Genomic DNA, 14,137 nt, shown 5'->3' on the forward strand with positions numbered 1-14,137 from the left:
TTACAAGGTTTATCGTTAAGGACACCCATGCATTCTCCACTGTTGAACGTGCACCCTTTAAGTACATATCAGCATGCATATAATTATATTGTTGTTTTGGTTCAGTTGAAATAATAGTTGTACGAATTGGTTGGGGATAAAACAAGAAAGGCGAGGTTGAGATGGTTCGGACATGTGCAGACAAGGGATGAGAGGTACATTGGGAGAAGGATGCTGAAGATGGAGCTACCGGCCGGGCAAGAGGCGAAGCGGAAAGCCAAAGAGGCGCTTTATGGATTCGGTGAGAGAGGATAGACAGGTGGCTGGAGTGACCGAGGAAGACATAGAGAACAAAAGCAGATGATCAAACACAGATCATCTGCTGTGGCAACCCCGATGGGAATTAGCCAAAAGAAGAAGAAGAAGACTTTTGTAATAAGGAGTTTTGTCATTTGGGAGTTGATGAGTGAGCCAGTCTTACTTGTCTTTCCATTATCAGACATCTTCTTGCCATCTCCCTCAGCATAGACCGGCACCAGTGAGACCGTGTACAGCGTGTCGGGTAGAAGGCCTTGCAGCACAGTGTCGGTGGTAGACCCTGACACTTGTACCTGATTATTGTAACAGAGGACATGTATAAGGGACTGCAGAGGTGCCCTTGAGCAATCCATTTAAATCCAAACTGTGGTGAATTGAAGAAGACTAGTGAATTACAGAGGACTCTAGTTGTATACTGTGCATACAGTATTTGTGTCTAAAGTTAAGCTGACTGGTTCCTACCAGTCCTACCAGTCCTACCATGCTCTCAGCTCCTCCAGCGGCAGGCACATACAGCACTTTGTACTCCTTCACTTTTCCCTCGGCGAGCTCCCAGCGCACATCAAGAGTGCTCATAGTGGGGTTCGACACTTGCAGGTTCTTCACTCCACCAAGAGGCTCTGATAGAACATGGCAAAACACCAGAGAAATGAAGGTCACCGTTTCAAATCCCACAACACATAGGAGGTACAACTAGTCCGCACAAATTGTCAGGATGAATGCAAAATTGGCCAGGTTGTCTTGAGAATAGGGTTGGGACCCGGAACCGGTTATTTTTCCGAGCCGGTTCCATCGTATGTATTAACGGTTCCTGGAATTTCTCATCTGTCTTCATTTGGCTCAGCTGTGTGCATGCAAGGGACTGTGGTGACGTCACGCCACCTACACGTGTGTGAGTGGGGTGGTACGCCCACTGATCTAGGATCAGAATACCAGTGTCCTTCGAGTGTGACAGAGTGAATATTGTCAGCACAGCAGCATATCGAACACACAACAATCCTCACAAGTGTGGTTGCTTTTTACAAGAGAGGAAAATTAGCATGCAAAGTGCATGAAATGCAGTGCAATCCTTTCGTTATCTCCACCAGAAACACAAAGGTTAATCTTATCTAGTCAATGTACCGCAGGCCGCTTCACTGTCTTCAGGCTAGTAGGAATACCAAACCAGTCGCCCGACTCGCCCCTAAACACGGTCGCCCCAGATCGCAACGAACGGTCTGGGGTGAGCGATCTGCTCCTAAACAGGTAGAGAGTGTGTTTAGGGGCGACTCTTCCGGTTACCACAAGACCAGCAACAGTCAGCATGTCACTTCACGCTGGCAGCAGCTGGGAGGATAACGACGAAAGAGTTGTCATCCTACCGTTACAAGGTTTATTGTTAAGGACACCCATGCATTCTCCACTGTTGAACGTGCACCCTTTAAGTACATATCAGCATGCATATAATTATATTGTTATTTTGGTTCATTTGAAAGAATAGTTGTACATTGGGAGAAGGATGCTGAAGATGGAGCTACCGGGCAAGAGGAGAAGAGGAAAGCCAAAGAGGAGGTTTATGGATTTCGGTGAAAGAGGACAGACGGGTGGCTGGAGTGACCGAGGAAGACACAGAGAACAAAAGCAGATGATCAAACACAGATCATCTGCTGTGGCAACCCCGATGGGAATTAGCCAAAAGAAGAAGACGACTTTCGTAATAAGGCAGCATTTGGAGTTTTGTCATTTGGGAGTTGATGAGTGAGACAGTCTTACTTGTCTTTCCATTCTCAGACATCTTCTTGCCATCTCCCTCGGCGTAGACCGGCACCAGTGAGACCGTGTACAGCGTGTCGGGTAGAAGGCCTTGCAGCACAGTGTTGGTGGTAGACTCTGACACTTGTTCCTGATTATTGTAACAGAGGACATGTATAAGGGACTGCAGATGTGCCCTTGAGCAATCCATTTAAATCCAAACTGTGGTGAATTGTAGAAGACTCTAGTGAATTGCAGAAGACTCTAGTGGTACAGTACGTTGTTCTCTTCTGAAAGGGTACTGTAGGTTCAGATTTCACGATTGGGATCCTATGCATTTCTCCACATTCATTGAGAAAGGACAGCATTTTACTGTGCATACGGTATTTGTGTCTAAAGTTAAGCTGACTGGTTCCTACCAGTCCTACCATGCTCTCAGCTCCTCCAGCGGTGGGCACATAAAGCACTTTGTACTCCTTCACCTTCCCCTCGGCAGGCTCCCAGCTCACATCAAGAGTGCTCATGGTGGGGTTCAACACCTGCAGGTTCTTCACGCCACCCAGAGGCTCTGATGGAACACGGCAAAACACCAGAGAAATGGGCTTCTGGCCAGATTCACAAGAAGGTCGCTGGTTCAAATCCCATAATACACAGAAGGTACAAGTCGGCTGTACACAGGGACATTCTTAAATGCACGATTGGTCCAAAGCTGTCTCAAGGTTAGAGAACTGGGACTTGTGACTAGAAGGTTGGTGGGTTTGACTATCCAGATTGGCATGGGTGAATGGGAGAGTGGATGACAACAACACTCTCCATTCCCACAACAGCTGCTGAGGTGCCACTTAGCAAGACACACAACTCTGCTATGTTGAAGCGGCAGCTCCTCAGCTGCTATCAATAGAAGAATCAGTTGTTCTAGGCAGCTCCAAGGCTTAAATGTGTGTAATTGTATGATGTAGAGAGAGCATTACCGAAAGGCCGTATCTGTAATCAATGTTCAGTTGATGAAAAGATGACAAGGGATGAGAGGTACTTTGGGATGAGAGGTACATTGGGATGAGAAGTACATTGGGATGAGAGGTACATTGGTATGAGCGGTACATTGGTATGAGCGGTACATAGGGATGAGAGGTACATTGGGAGATACTGGCTGTGAGATCACTTCCTTATAAATAGGATGAACAAAAAAACATCTTCTTACTGGTCTTTCCTTGTCCAGAGATGTTCCTGCTGTCTCCGTTGGCATAAACAGATGCCAGGGTGATGCGGTAAGGTGTGTCAGGGGTCAGCTTCTGCAAGATCACGCTGGTCTTCTTCCCTCCCACCTGGGTCTGTGAGGAGAAAACAGGTCAGTACAGCCCGATGGGAGTTGTTTGGTCCGATACCGATTTTGGAGTCCTAGACCACCGACTACCAATGTTTTTACTGATATTTTGTCAACGTTTCTATTTGAGAACATTTAACTTATAAGCAAAAAATACAAACACAAACACATTTTTGACAGATACAATATTTTTTAAATTTAACTACGTAAGCCCTATTCAAACATTTTGAATGAAAAAACTGCTGATCTACAAGCTCTACAAACGGGTCCTGACAGTACACGTTATGAATTGAAGATCACAACGTGGTGAAAGTGGTTAAAAATCGTGACGCATCAGCTGCATAACTGCCAATACTGTTCATAGTTTTTTTTTTAAATGGCCGATATATTGGTCTGGCTCTACTTGTCAGCACCGTTGTCTGCTGCTACTGCTCCTTCTAGTACTACAATAAAGTTGATTTTTCAAGATGAGACAGAATTAACTAGCTTCAAGTTTCTCTGGCAAGGCAGCTGAGCAATAGCCTGGCTAATGAGACTCTGGACCGCATCCAGAGTCTGCGGGAAGGCTACTTGGATCTTGTCAACAGGTTACGTACATAATGTCGGGTCCTGACATTATTTTCCCATTTTCAATCTAACAAATCATCATCTACGTATGGCCTCATGAAACCATAGTGTCACATGTTATCAACCAACCGGCTGACCACACAGCCATGACATAACACAACAACCATGTATTCTCAACTGAAAAAGGTGCAGACACACGTCACATCAACAGTTTATTTTCTGTTGAACTTAACATTACAATAAACAGACTTATCAATTATTAAAGCTGCAATCTGTGTGTGTGTGTGTGTGTGTGTGTGTGTGTGTGTGTGTGTGTGTGTGTGTGTGTGTGTGTGTGTGTGTGTGTGTGTGTGTGTGTGTGTGTTTTTATTATATTTTTTTATTTGGGTGACGCGTTTAACGTATTTTATATATCACGTTTCAGGAGTAGTGGCTGATGCTCCCTAGTCGCCTCCCCCCAGTTAAATGATAGGCAGATGAGAAGCGCTGTACATTCAAACACCAGAACCTAACAAGACAGTCGGACAGTGAGTGAACATTGAAAACTGAACGGAGACAATGAATCATGCGGTCGGCATCAGGCAGACTAGCTAAGCAATCTGTGGGTCCAACGTCTCGGAAAGACTTGTTGTGACTTTGTTTGACAGTGTTTCAACTAGAACAAGGGGACCATTCGCCACAGTATGATGACGAATGGATGACACGTGTACATGGTTTCTGTGGTCAGGGCCACAGCCACAGCCCACAGTGCAGAAAATACCTCAAGAACGATGCGGCCCGGAGCCAAGAGCAACTCCAAACTGTCTCAGCCATCATTCACACGCAACCTTGACATGCATTTAATACATGCAGGTCGTTCTCCTTTTCATATACTGTAATATATGCTTGCCCTTCATTTTAAGTCTTGTTAATGCCCTTTGTAAAGTCTGATTTTAGAAAAGGGCAATACAGATTTACTGTTAGTATTGCTATTACAATATCATATATAATTTACATTATAAATTTACATCTATAAAATTCATTAAAACAGCCATGATATCTGTAATCACTTATCCCATCATCCCCCATTCATTCCAATCTTAGAGAAACAAAAGGGAAACTCCCAAAAGACCGATTATTCATCTAATGCCATCCGTCTGAACTGGGCAGCACTTTCACAATACAACGTCAGAGAACAATCTCTCCATTTATTCATGAATAAGTGTGTCTGTGTGAAAGGGATTCCAACTAGGCCTCCGGGAAAGCCTAAGAAAACAATGCTGCAATATATCATCGTGGCGAGGACAGAATACAATACAGTAAACACGCTCATCATGGGCGAAAACAAGCTGTGTGAAGTCCAGGAAGAAATATGAGATGTTAAATTTGACAACATGAAACGCAATAAATATCCTTAATGGTTTGGGGATTTTGCAAGTATTATTATTATATCAACTCATGATACAAATATCACAAGTTAATATAATAATACTTTTTTGGTGGACTGTTGGTTGGTTCTGAGCGGTAATGACGCAAAATCGGAAGGAACCGACAGTGGCTTGAAAGCTGGAGGCTTTGTTATTGTAGTGTATCCTCTATGTAATCAACGTAGCCCATGACCGCGTGTATCATTTTTTGAGAGTTTGACCACATTAACCCCCAATTCATTTTTACATTTTCCAAATTAGTGACCAAAGCAGATCTAAGTATATAACTTAAGTTGTTCAATCCTGTTACATCTTGAGTTCTGTGCAGAATCAGATACTCATTTCCCACAAACATTATATATGATTTATGTTCACACCATCATATATCATATATAACAACCATTCCACAAGCGACAACACCAGATGTACGGGTGGGATGTTCCAAGCGTGTTGTGATATACGTAATACATTCTGCTGGGGGATGAGAAACGCAGTAAACAGATTTGCACCCATGACATCATGCCTCAGTCACTGACACGTTGTTTGGGGTAATGCTGTCATAACATCTCAAAGGACACAGTAAAAGAAAATCGTAGCCCTGTGGGATTCTTCTCATACAAGCAGCAGCTTCCCTCAAGGTAAGCTCCAAGTCGTTTGTAGCACTGATCGGTATTGGGTAATAATGCTGGAATGTGGAGATCTGCTCTGCCAATAAAACTCGTATAAGTATACAAACAGGCTTGCGAGGACGTTGGCGGCTGTCGAGGTCCAAATGTCCAAGCTATGGTGAAAGAGCACAAAATATCTGGATGTTCCTCCTCCCCGTCCTAACCGGCTGACTGACTGACTGGGTGGCTGGAGTTGTTTTATTGAAGTCATTGTTGCGGAGGTCCCCTCGCGTTTCTAGTGTGTGGGAAAATTTCACATTACAAACCGCCGGCTCCATGGAAGCTTTGTTTCTACTGCGTGTGCAGGGAGCGCGATCCTGTGACCTTGGAAGACCTCCCTGGCTTTCCCTGACATTAATACAATATTAATACATCCTTTTCTTGACACCGGCTGGCCGAAGCGAATTAGGGATGTCCCCGGTCACTGTTAACTGCTCCCCTAGCACGCGAGTACAATAGCTCAGTGTACAGTAAGCAAAGGGAAGATAAGAACACTTACTTGACTCTACTATGTTGTTGATTTTGTAATTCAAATGAGACATCTGGGATAGGATGAGCTCATCTGATAATGGCACACAACCCGTTTCCTCTAACATGGAAGCTATGTTCTACATGGCTTCATATTAGATATAACAAAGTAGCCATTACTATAGTATGTACTACATGTATAGAAGGGATGTGATCTAAAGTGGACTAACATGGATAAATAGTGGGTGAATTGATGGAGGACATACACTGTAGGTTTTGTTTAGACTGCAGGCAAATCCGATTTGTTTCTCAAATCCAATCTTTAGGACTGACTTGTACACACAGTTATTTGCAAGTAACAAGATCAGATTTATGTATTCAGACATCGTCAACCTATCTGCATTGGTTGCTCTGGTAACAATGTAACGACATATGCGGGAGTGATGCTTAACTTATACTCTGTCGAATGGCGTTTTTCTCCCACCAGAAATAGGATATCTACAAGTTCACAATGTGGCGAGTGTGAGCTTGAAAGATTGGATGTTTTCAGCAGGCGGCGCCATCGAACGGTAACATAACAGCATACTCACTGAGAGGGTCTTCCCTCCAGCCTCAGGTTGGTAGGTGATCTTGTAGTTCTGGACAGGACCCGGTGCGTGGTCCCACTTCACTGTCAGGGTGCTGGTGGTTGCGTTGAACACATGCAGGTTCTGGGGCGAGCCAATCGCCACTAGGAACACACAGGACTCACAGTTAGAACGTACACACCTTCATGGTGGAAACTGTGACGAGGATCATGATGAGGATGATGAGGATGATGATGATGAGGATGATTGTGATGGTGAAGATAATGATGATGGTGAAAATGGTGGTGGATTAGTAGCATGAAAGTTGGGCCAGGAAGCCCCAGGCAGCAGCTCGACTCCCACAATCCCTTGGGTGATGTCATAGATCATGAAGCTGGATGGAGTAATGATGGTGATGATGATATATTGATGAGGTTCCACAGTATAGTGAGTCAAAACATTGAGATTGAAGCTTCTGGCAGGCAAGGGTTGGAGTCAATGAACGTAAGAATTTAATTAGGTTATACCACTTAACCACTCTAACCTTGGCGTCCCTATTTTTGTCAAATATTTTCAAATATTTTCTGATTTCTTCCAGAATTGTAATTTTTTTTCTCAAATAGCTGATTTACAAACTGACAATGCATTAGAATGCAAAGCGTTGTAATATTCTATAAAATAGTGCTTAAACAGTGGTTTAAGTGGTTAAAAGTTGAATTGGAAATGATAAGCCATTGATGGTGTTTTCAGACATTAACCGTTTAAGAAAATGACAAATCAACAAATTATTCTGTCAATTGCTCAACTTACTATTAATAGGCCCATTCATTGAAACTTTGTACTCTTCTTTTTTCTTTTTTTTTTACGACAACCTCATAATGTCAACAGCTTTTCATTTTATTTGACCCACATTTGATGGAAATATTTGTTCTGAATTGAAGTTGTTATCCTTGACTTGAACCCTTGCCCTCTTGGAGAAATAAAACGTGCAACAATGACATTCATTCAATGACTGGTGTGAACGTTGATGAATGGCGTGACAACATGACACATGATGTTTTCAACATGAAATGGGCCGTGACATCAGAGATGACGTGGAGACAAAATGGTCGACAGCGACAAGTTGACAATGGTTTCAAAACAACACAGTTGGCAATGGTATTAAAACAAAATGGCCGACAATGAGGTTCCCATGGCGGACCATCTGTTACTGGTCAATATTCACACTTTTTTGCATTTTGCTCAGATTGTGTGTTCACACCGGTAGCAATAAATCACTGTGCAACCCCCTTGATGTTTTAGACTTGTAAGTCGCTCTGGATAAGAGCGTCTGCTAAATGCCTCAAGTGTAAATTGTAAAGAAGAGAAGTCAAAATGATACGGAGGGGAAATTCATCCAAGCAAAAAGACAAATGGACGTGGTTTCAGTGTAGGCTCTCCAACTGTCTGCTGTAGTGCCAATATCATTACAGAGATAGAAATATACCGTAGCATTGTGTGGTGGCGAGATTTATAGACTGCCCAAAATGTGTATCACTGTATCCATTTCCCAAAGTTAGAATTAGCACATTGGTGTGAAAGGTTGCTGACTAGACATTCAATGAGATTGAATGGAAGGCAAACAAGTACACCGTGATACATATAGTTGGCAGCCAACACACCACAATTGTTAGTACTTGACTGACTTCGAATGAATATGGCTGCCCAAAAGTTCAGCTGTTGTAAATATAGTCTTTTTTTTCTCATATATTTTTAATATAATTTTTCATATCTGAGCTTCCTGCGGTGTGAACGCATTTAGAGGCACGCAAATGCACATGCAGTTATGAAGGGCAAAGAAAAGTGTGCTACTTCCATTAACACTCATTATCGTCCACATTACCATTCCAACCACAAACATGGACATGAATATGAAGATTATTACAACGTCCTTCCCCGTTTCAAACAACATACCAGATGGCATCTTTAGCACTAGAAAGAGATGTTGGAAAAAACAGTGTTATTTCAAATGCATGTTTGTTGTGAGGTTCTTAAGAGTGTATATTATACTGTTACAGAATAAAACAAGACAGTTTATCATCCTGGATCAGCAGCAAGATACATAGATACAAATTAACTAGAAAAAAGTGCTCCTCTGAGCACAGATCTCCACCAGGTCAGGTACGTTATTGTGGCCTCCTGGTGACGCTATAATAGGCCAATGTGAAAAGGGTGGCATTTCTTCTTAGGCCTTTCACGGCAATCGGACACTGCATTCATGATTTGAGGCATTTTGTTCCAAAAATGTGTTTTGCTAAATTAGACCTGCTGGTGGCGCTATAACAGGCCAATGTGAAAAGGGTGGCATTTCTTCCTCGGCTTAGTGGGAATTGATTACTTGACTATAGAAATACTGTGTACCGATTTGCATGACGTTTGGATCAAATCTGTAGGAGTAATATTTAAAAAATGGGTTTTGCTTAAATCGGCCTCCTGGTGGCGCTATAACAGGCCCATGTGAAAATTTTGGGGCAGAGGTTCTGAATTGGCATCGAGGGAGTGTGTATGCAGAATTTCGCAGCGACCGGGCCAACGGTGCCGGAGATTAGCTGCTAACGGACGGACGGACACACGGACAGGTGGTAAAACATACTCTCTCGCCATGCCTTTCGGCCTGGCAGAGACAATAAAGGATAAACCAAAATGCATATGATATAGAAATATTACAAATACAATAAGACAGTGGTTCTCAAAGTGGGGTCCAAGGGCCCTCAGGGTTCCTTGAGGGGGTTCCAAATGGACCCTCACAGGTCTGTGACTATGAGAGTCACAGACCATTTGTACACTCTCAGAGTCACGTGGGTCCTTGAAATTAAAAAAGTTTGAGAACCACTGCAATGAGATATCAAAATAAAGAAGACATTCATAAAGTTATAGAGTTGAAAAGGTAGGGGGGGAGGGAAAGGGGGTGTGATTTGCTTACAGGTGCGCTCCATTCCCATCAGGTCCTCGCTTTCCGATTCGTCAGGGTAGATGGCAGTTACAGTGACATCATACGGAGTATCTGGGTCCAGGTTCTCCAGAACATGGCTGGTTTCATCGTGGTTCAGAATGGCCTGGAGCGCATCAGAGAGAACATGACAAAAAGGAAAGAAAAATAGCAGAGGAGAGAGAGCGAGAGAGAATAAAGTACGTCATCATCTATTCTGATACTGATCTGATAAAGAACTATTTCCTTAGGCATCCACTGGATATTGCCAGTTGGTGATTTATTAAAAGTCTTAGATGTCTTCTTTATTCTTATCTAAGTGAAATATTGTCTGGACAATGTGGCTCTGACTATTGTACTACGCTATTACTACGCTGTTAGATACTTAGTCATTATCAGTGTATAAAGGCATCTTGGTGGTTCAACGTGTTTGCATGTTAAGAGTGTGTCACCATGTCTTCGGTTCAAAGCCGGCCCACATCTCACATCATCCCCACTCTTTCTACCTGGTCTTTTGTGTTATGCATAACAAAACCACTGCCTTGCATAAATCAAGGCAATAATTTCAACCTACGTATTGGAAATTGTTTTCTCCCCTCTTGGTCCAACCGATGCGGTAGAGGGCCACATCTGGGGCCCCGTGCTCCCAGGTGGCTCGGAAGGAGGTCTGGGTCACCTCAGAGAAGCGCAGGTTCTTAGGGGCCGGAACAACATCTGCTCACATGTTTGAAAACAAGGTAGGGAGGTGGCGGGAAGGGAGGGAGGGAGGGAGGGAGGGGGAAGAGGAGGGTTAAGGTGATTATGAGGAAGGCTTGAGAGATGAGCTAAGAGCGTTTAACCAGAGTGCCTGCTGCTTCCCATGTGAGGAGTATTTATCTAAAAGGGCTTTTAAGTGCACAATGCAACGTGCTGGCAATGTGCGTGTGTGTGTGTGTGTGTGTGTGTGTGTGTGTGTGTGTGTGTGTGTGTGTGTGTGTGTGTGTTGGTGTGAGAGAATGTTCAAAACAAGTTCACCTGGGATTAATGATGAACAGAGCCCCATATAGTGAATGATTGGACGTTAAATCACACATGCACACGTGCATGCATCGGTCCATGACATGTGCAATGAAAGCTCAACTTGTCCTCTGGGCTTAAAGACGTTAGTGTTTGATTGTTGAGGAAGGGAAGTGATGTCACGCCGCTCATAAAACGCTCATCACATTATGGTCTTTGTACATGACTCTTCATTTACAATGCAGGATCTGCTGTACATTAGCAAAGAGGTACGCCAGAAACGTTTGAACCCGTTGCCTGTGCGAGTTTTTGGGTTTGTTGTTGTAATTCGTCCACTGAAAGTGCTACGTAACACAAAACATCTGTGACTGTGGGTGTAATTGAGTCAGGTGGAGTAATAATTTAGGCGAAATAGGATTTGAACCTGTGAAATCCTGTTCAAGCACTGGGTTTGTTGGTTTTGTATAGTCTTAATCTTTTTTTGTATTTTATCATAAATGAATGCCCTGTAGTACATCATTGCATGACAATGTCACGCAAAAGTGAGATTGAATTTTGCACAAACTAGCTCACAATGCATCAATGTGTTGTGAGCTTGTAGATCTGCTATTTTCCAAAATATTATTTCGCCAAAATAGGGACACCAGGTTGAAAGCGGTTAAGCCTGAAACTTATGAACAAGGGCGTGTAACTAAATTACTCACTACATTTGATCCATTGAACTCAGGTTCTTTTTTTCCATTTCCTGAAAAGGTACATACAAGTTTTCCTCCCGACAGTGACGATTTTCAAACATTGACTTCAGGTGTCAAACACTGTAGGAATTACATGTGTTTTAAGGTATTAAAGGGAAACAATGGCATTCGAACCTGTGATGGCCTGATTCAGCATGGGGTTTCCAGGTCCTACGTCATAGACAGGTGTGACGGCCAGGTCATACTCCTGCTGTGAGATCAGGCTGGTCAGATCCAACGAGGTGATGTCACCATTCACTTCAGTCTGTAAGTGAAATTCAGGAAAAAGATCAGTATTATAACATGAAGAACCATTACAGTACATGATACACTGCAAAATCCTGAGTGTTCATTTAACTCTGAAAGTGTACAAATGGACCGCTTGATTTAATACTCTGGATTTTACTGTGTAGATATGATATATTGGTGCACTACAGTATACTGTATGTATTAAGATGAAGAGTTTATAAACCATCAACATTTAGAAAACATTTTGAGGAATAATTATTTGCAGCAAAAAAAATAAATCAATTTAATCAATCCTCATGGGTACATTTTGTATGCTCTCCGAGGTAAACGGACACTGTGTTGGTTAACAAAATGACTATTTTCACCATAACGTGCTAGAGGAAGTTTCATTACATTAAAAAGGAAAAAGCAGAAGTAGGAAGTTCTCGATTGACGATACACATGGAAGATCCCAAAGTATCGCTGTGAAGGATCACTTCTAATGACTTCCTGTCTTCTGCAGAAGAGGAAGCCCACAATACAGCGGGCATAAATCATTTTTAAAGTCTCTTGACCTACACACATATATCACAGTTCTCAGATGAAATAGAAAACGGTTGATATACTGTAGCGAAGAGCTTAGTCATGTGTTTGTTCTTCTCGGTTGCATGAATCCACAGTAGCGCGGGCTTAACCTTTTGGAAGACGTAAATTCATCAGAAAGCAATCCTGGGGGGAGTGGGTCTGGATTTGACAAGTTCTGGAGACTTCTCGCAGGTGTCCTGCACAGACACCTTCGGCTGTCTCTGGGTCCCAGACTGTTTGGCTTTTTCGCTGACATCCCTGTGAAATATTGCGAGGATGGAGTGACACCGCTGTGATCTAAACGGGCTGGGGGATGACGGTTCGAGACAGCCCTCCGCTGCCAGCAGACGTATTTTCCCATAATCCTCTGCCAAGGAAGCTAAGCTCCCCCTCCACTTAGAGAAGGGTTATAACTCTTTAGTCTTGACTTGTCACCCGTCCCAGAACAAACAAGATATCACAGAAGACTGCTGAGTAAAAACAACCCAAAATGTTATCCTTATAAAGTCTGCGCTATGCTTTTAGCTGGGTTTATTGTTAAAAAAAAGAAAATGAGACAAAATAACCTTTGGTGACGTCACAAACATTTTCAAACATGTCTAACGTAGAAAGTCGTCAATCCCCGGACTGCTCTTAGAAGGTCAGTCTTTTGGTAGGGTGGAGAGGGTCCAGAAGATGAATATGTGTCACTGTAATGCTTAATTCATAGTCCCTCTTACCATGGTGCCGCGTACAGGATATAGCCGGATATAGCCGATAATGCGCCGCGCATGCGACGCATTATTGGCTATTTTTGGCACTGAAAAATAATACTTGTGCGCAAAAAGTGAAAGGGGTTAAGAAGTGTTAAGACTAACCTCTTTAAGCTCTCCTTCATCAGGCTTGTAGGTGACGATGTACTTGAGAACATCTCCGGGCGCAGCGTCCCAGTTGAGCTTCATGGCGCTGTGGGTAACATCCCTGACCCTGAGCTTGCCAACCGGAGGCAAAGGCACTGGTGGGGAAGTGTTGACAATTATTGGACATTCTCTAGGCCAGTGATTGTTGACATTTTTTTAGTTTTGTTCAAGGACCGCCAGTTTGATATGCATTCGGCCACAGACCCCCATTTGATACTATTGCTGTCTCAGGGGATCTACACCCCAAATCCTCAGTGTCCCCTCACTTTGAGAAGCAGTGGTCCAGGCTACACATTGATGCTGCGTCATATTTTATCGTATTTCAACTGATCACATCTCAATTCATGACAAGCACTTCACTCTCCCTGTAACCCTCCGCCAGCTTCTCTTTCAATTGATGCTAGCGAAGATATGTCTACTATGCAGACATATCTGAATTACTTGCTTTTTTGTTTTTGTTTCTTAGATTAGTTTTTCTGGACCACAAATGTTAAGAATGTGATTTAAATGGTAAATGGTGCATTTATGTACTGTAGCACTTTTATCCAAAGCACTTTACACAGATTGTGCATTACATTCACCCATTCACACACACATTCATACACCGATGGCAGAGGAAACCATGCAAGTAGGGTTGTCCGATATTGGCTTTTTTACCGATAACCGATATACCGATATTGTCCAACTCTTAATTACCGAT

General features: G+C 43.0%; 1 protein-coding gene across 4 annotated transcripts in view; it reads right to left on the reverse strand.

Moving 5' to 3' along the window:
• Positions 1-14,137, reverse strand: part of col12a1b (collagen, type XII, alpha 1b) — a 151,299-nt gene that overhangs the window by 85,183 nt on the left and 51,979 nt on the right. For 2 of the 4 annotated variants that reach the window (XM_084081777.1, XM_084081779.1), the window contains exons 26-32: positions 13,396-13,532; positions 11,861-11,990; positions 10,570-10,709; positions 9,990-10,122; positions 8,981-8,998; positions 7,052-7,191; positions 3,230-3,359 (exon numbers count right to left, since the gene is read on the reverse strand). In XM_084081777.1, the coding sequence (XP_083937903.1) occupies positions 3,230-3,359; positions 7,052-7,191; positions 8,981-8,998; positions 9,990-10,122; positions 10,570-10,709; positions 11,861-11,990; positions 13,396-13,532 (828 nt within the window). Of the gene's footprint in view, positions 1-460; positions 591-777; positions 918-2,049; positions 2,180-2,456; positions 2,597-3,229; positions 3,360-7,051; positions 7,192-8,980; positions 8,999-9,989; positions 10,123-10,569; positions 10,710-11,860; positions 11,991-13,395; positions 13,533-14,137 lie in introns of all 4 variants that reach the window. The other 2 variants (XM_084081780.1, XM_084081778.1) reach the window with 2 other exon arrangements.

Source organism: Gymnoscopelus microlampas (genome assembly GCF_963454915.1).
Source record: "Gymnoscopelus microlampas genome assembly, chromosome: 16".
NCBI classification, from domain to species: Eukaryota; Metazoa; Chordata; class Actinopteri; order Myctophiformes; family Myctophidae; genus Gymnoscopelus; species Gymnoscopelus microlampas.